This window comes from Palaemon carinicauda, chromosome 13 (genome assembly GCF_036898095.1).
Source record: "Palaemon carinicauda isolate YSFRI2023 chromosome 13, ASM3689809v2, whole genome shotgun sequence".
Classification (NCBI taxonomy): domain Eukaryota; kingdom Metazoa; phylum Arthropoda; class Malacostraca; order Decapoda; family Palaemonidae; genus Palaemon; species Palaemon carinicauda.
Genome location: NC_090737.1, coordinates 34,937,903 through 34,941,540, shown reverse-complemented (window position 1 = coordinate 34,941,540; position 3,638 = coordinate 34,937,903). Strand labels below are relative to the sequence as shown.

At 37.7% G+C, this 3,638-nt stretch overlaps 1 protein-coding gene across 1 annotated transcript in view; it reads left to right on the top strand.

The window, feature by feature from the left end:
* Positions 1–2,581: 2,581 nt before the first annotated feature.
* The window catches only part of LOC137651496 (ankyrin repeat domain-containing protein 10-like), an 86,950-nt gene continuing 85,893 nt past the window's right edge, over positions 2,582–3,638 (top strand). Inside the window, exon 1 of the mRNA XM_068384722.1 lies at positions 2,582–2,662. Within this exon, the coding sequence (XP_068240823.1) occupies positions 2,582–2,662 (81 nt within the window). The remainder of the gene's footprint in view (positions 2,663–3,638) is intronic.

Genomic DNA, 3,638 nt, shown 5'->3' with positions numbered 1-3,638 from the left:
GTTGTTACTGTTCTTAAATTACTTGTATGCTAATTGTACATTACTTCTGTTGTAGTTTAAACCCTTATTCCCTTTTCTTACTGGGCTGTTTTTTTTCATGTAAGTTATAGCATGTTGCTTTTCTAACTATGGTTGTAGGTTAGCTAGAGATAATAATAAGAAATGTTTTGTAATCCACATCATCATGAACCATCGCATTATTATTATTTTTAATATCATCATCATCACCGTCTGGAATGATGTCACTTTTTGGTTCAGTTTATGGGTCGAACCCTTTGCTAGCAGACCGCAAAGTAGGGGTTAATAAGTCATTGAAAACATTGCATTACAACTCCTTGTAAATACTAATTTGGAATGGAATTAAAAATAAAGAAGGGGCGTGTTGCCCGATTGTTCACCTAGAGGATAAAAACCATTAGCGTAAATTTTGGTGAATTAGAATCCAAATTTATTATCTTTTTTGGGGGGTTGGTTGTTGATTGTGTGGTTGCTTTTTCGAGTTGCCATTTAGTATCTACATGCATAGAAATAATAGTTAATAGGACGTGACATTAAAACGTTTTGTATTGGTATAAAACACTTTCATGTAATATTGTGCAGTTCTATGCGTACTTCGTTCAGTTTTCTATATTCATATTATTATTAGTTAAGTAATAACACTAGTTGGAAAATCAGGATGCTATAAGCCCAGGGGCTCCAACAGGGAAAATAGCCGAATGAGGAAAGGAAATAAAGAAATGAAGAAAATATATGAGAATTTATCTCTCGGAAACCGCGTTCAGTATAGATCCATATCAGAACAGCCTTTTCTTTGTTGTAGGGTCGGATGCTTCTTAAGGTTCTTGTTCTTGTCTCGTACCCTGATTGCTGTCATATTTTAACTAGAGGGGCACTCGGTAGGGCACAGACCTCCGCCGGGGCAGCTTATTTCTCAACCTTTTGCTGACCTTGACATGTATTTATTGGCGTGGATTTTCATACACTGAAATATAAACCAAGTTTTGAAGTCTGTAACAACGATGTCCAAGCTTGCTGTTTACGTTAATTGGACATTTTGCTTGAGTGTGACCTTGACTTTCCAAATTTAAGCCTTTCCAGCTTTTTACATAACAGTTAATCCCTGCAAGTTTCATTACTCTACGATTAAAATTGTGGCCAGGAATTTGTTCACACACACACAAACGGTGGGGAGTTAACATAACCTCCTTCCAACTTCGTTGGCGGAGGTAAAAAGCTCTTCTCTTTACTTCTATAACAGAATGCGTTTTGTATTACTTCAATTGAAACTGGTTCAAGTAGTATGTTATGTCAAATAGGTCAGGACTAACGTTGAGGTTTTTATGTCAAGAAATTATGCACATCATAGATTTAAGGATTAATCTAGAAGGAAATTTCAAATGGAACTATTGCATTAAATAACAATGGAACTATTGCATGAAATATCACTTGGGCAGTATGGCAATGGTCTGAAAGTGGAAATATCTATGGCTGAAATTGAAAATGTAAACGTTTTTCATGAGAAATTCAAAACATTCTGCTTTTCCAATTAGGTTTGTAGCTTGGCAAGTAATGATGATAATATTATATACCCAACTCTTCACACCCACATCCTCGATTTGGCCTCTTCTGTGACGGCGCCGAGTAAGGCTGTGAACTCAAAGGCAGGTTGGAAACGACTGAGTTATATTATTGTAGAACATTCTCCTTATGAGTTATATTATTGTAGAACATTCTCCTTATATACAAAACCTCAAGGCAACAGGACATAACAAGTTCACAAGACAGACAATATTACAGAGGATAAACCAGACATGAATTTTCATGTTCGTTTTAGTGCGAGGGAAGAGCGAAGATACAAGCATAATATATACAAAAGGAATTATGTACAATTGTGTGAAACACGGTTGGTACACTTCCTTCCCAATATCGTTTTTATTCCATCCATTCGGTTCTTTCTGTCTTCCTCGTCTCTTCTCTCCTTCAGATACTTCCCTATTATTATTATTATTACTAGCCAAGCTACAACCCTAGTTGGAAAAGCAAGATGCCATAAGCCCAAGGGCTCCAACAAGGAAAAATAGCCCAGCGAGGAAAGGAAATAAGGAAATGAATAAATGATGAGAATAAATTAACAATATATCATTCTAAAAACAGTAACAGCGTCAAACAGATATGTCCTATATAAACTATTAACAACGTCAAAAACAGATATATATGTCATATTTAAACTATAAAAAGACTCGTGTCAACCTGGTCAACATAAAAACATTTGCTCCAACTTTGAACTTTTGAAGTTCTACTGATTCAACTACCCGATTAGGAAGATCATTCCACAACTTGGTCACAGCTGGAATAAAACTTCTAGAATACTGAGTAGTATCGAGCCTCATGATGGAGAAGGCCTAGCTATTAGAATTAACTGCCTGCCTAGTATTACGAACAGGATAGAATTGTCCAGGGAGATCTGAATATAAAGGATGGTCAGAATTATGAAAAATCTTATGCAACATGCATAATGAGCTAATTGGACGACGGTGCCAAAGATTAATATTCTCTTCCCCAGCCTGTCCATTCTTTCCACATGACCGTTGCACCTCAGTCTTATAGCGCCAGTTTAAAGGCCGCTTATGAATGGCAGACAAGGGACGGTGATATTGCCCTAGTAAGCAGGACAATGCTCTAGAAACTGACCGTATGTACATATGATCAGCGCCAAAAACCCCTTCCCCATCCAAGCTAGGACCACGGAGGGCCAGGCAATGGCTGCTTATGACTCAGCAGGTACACCTACAGGCTCCTCCATACCCCCATTCTTAGCTCACAAGCATGGTAAAGTTGCAGGCACTAAAGGATCGCCAGGCAGAGACTTTACTATTATGCCACAGCAAGCCAAAAACTCTAACTCTCCTCTCAGTTTGCTTCACGCAGTGGTTTGCATGCATTAACTGCACAAATTATTTAGCCTTCTACTTAACCTGCGGACCGTCTTCCTTTCTCTCATCTTGGTGTCCAGCTTCTGCGTCGAATGTCTTTCCTGTCCCCAGTGCCGAGTCATGTACAGTACCTGCAATTTAAAAGTCATCCTTTTGGTACGCGAAATTTTATCACGACCAAAGCATATTTTCAAGTCTTTCAATTCATATGCTCTCTCTCTCTCTCTCTCTCTCTCTCTCTCTCTCTCTCTCTCTCTCTCTCTCTCTCTCTCTCTCTCTCTCTCTCTCTCTATATATATATATATATATATATATATATATATATATATATATATATATATATATATATAAGTTTGTTAATACAGCTTTACCCTCTTTTCATTTATTACCATATAACACTTTACTTCTCTAGAGCACAGTTGGTTCAACGGTTCCTCTATATTTCAGCCTTGGTCCATCACCGAAGTACTTCAAAGATTTCTCCTTATTTTTTGCATACTTCCTGCTACTTTATCATCTGGCAACATCATACATGGCTCACCAAAACATTTAAACATTTTAACATGGTGTGGCAGCGAAGAAAGTCCGACTGTGTTACTTTGCTCCTTAGACTGCGAGATTTCGTTTGAATCCCTACAACTGACCATTTATTGGAGATGAAAATACAGGGTCACATGGGTTTGACGTTCGGTTGTTTACCTTTCT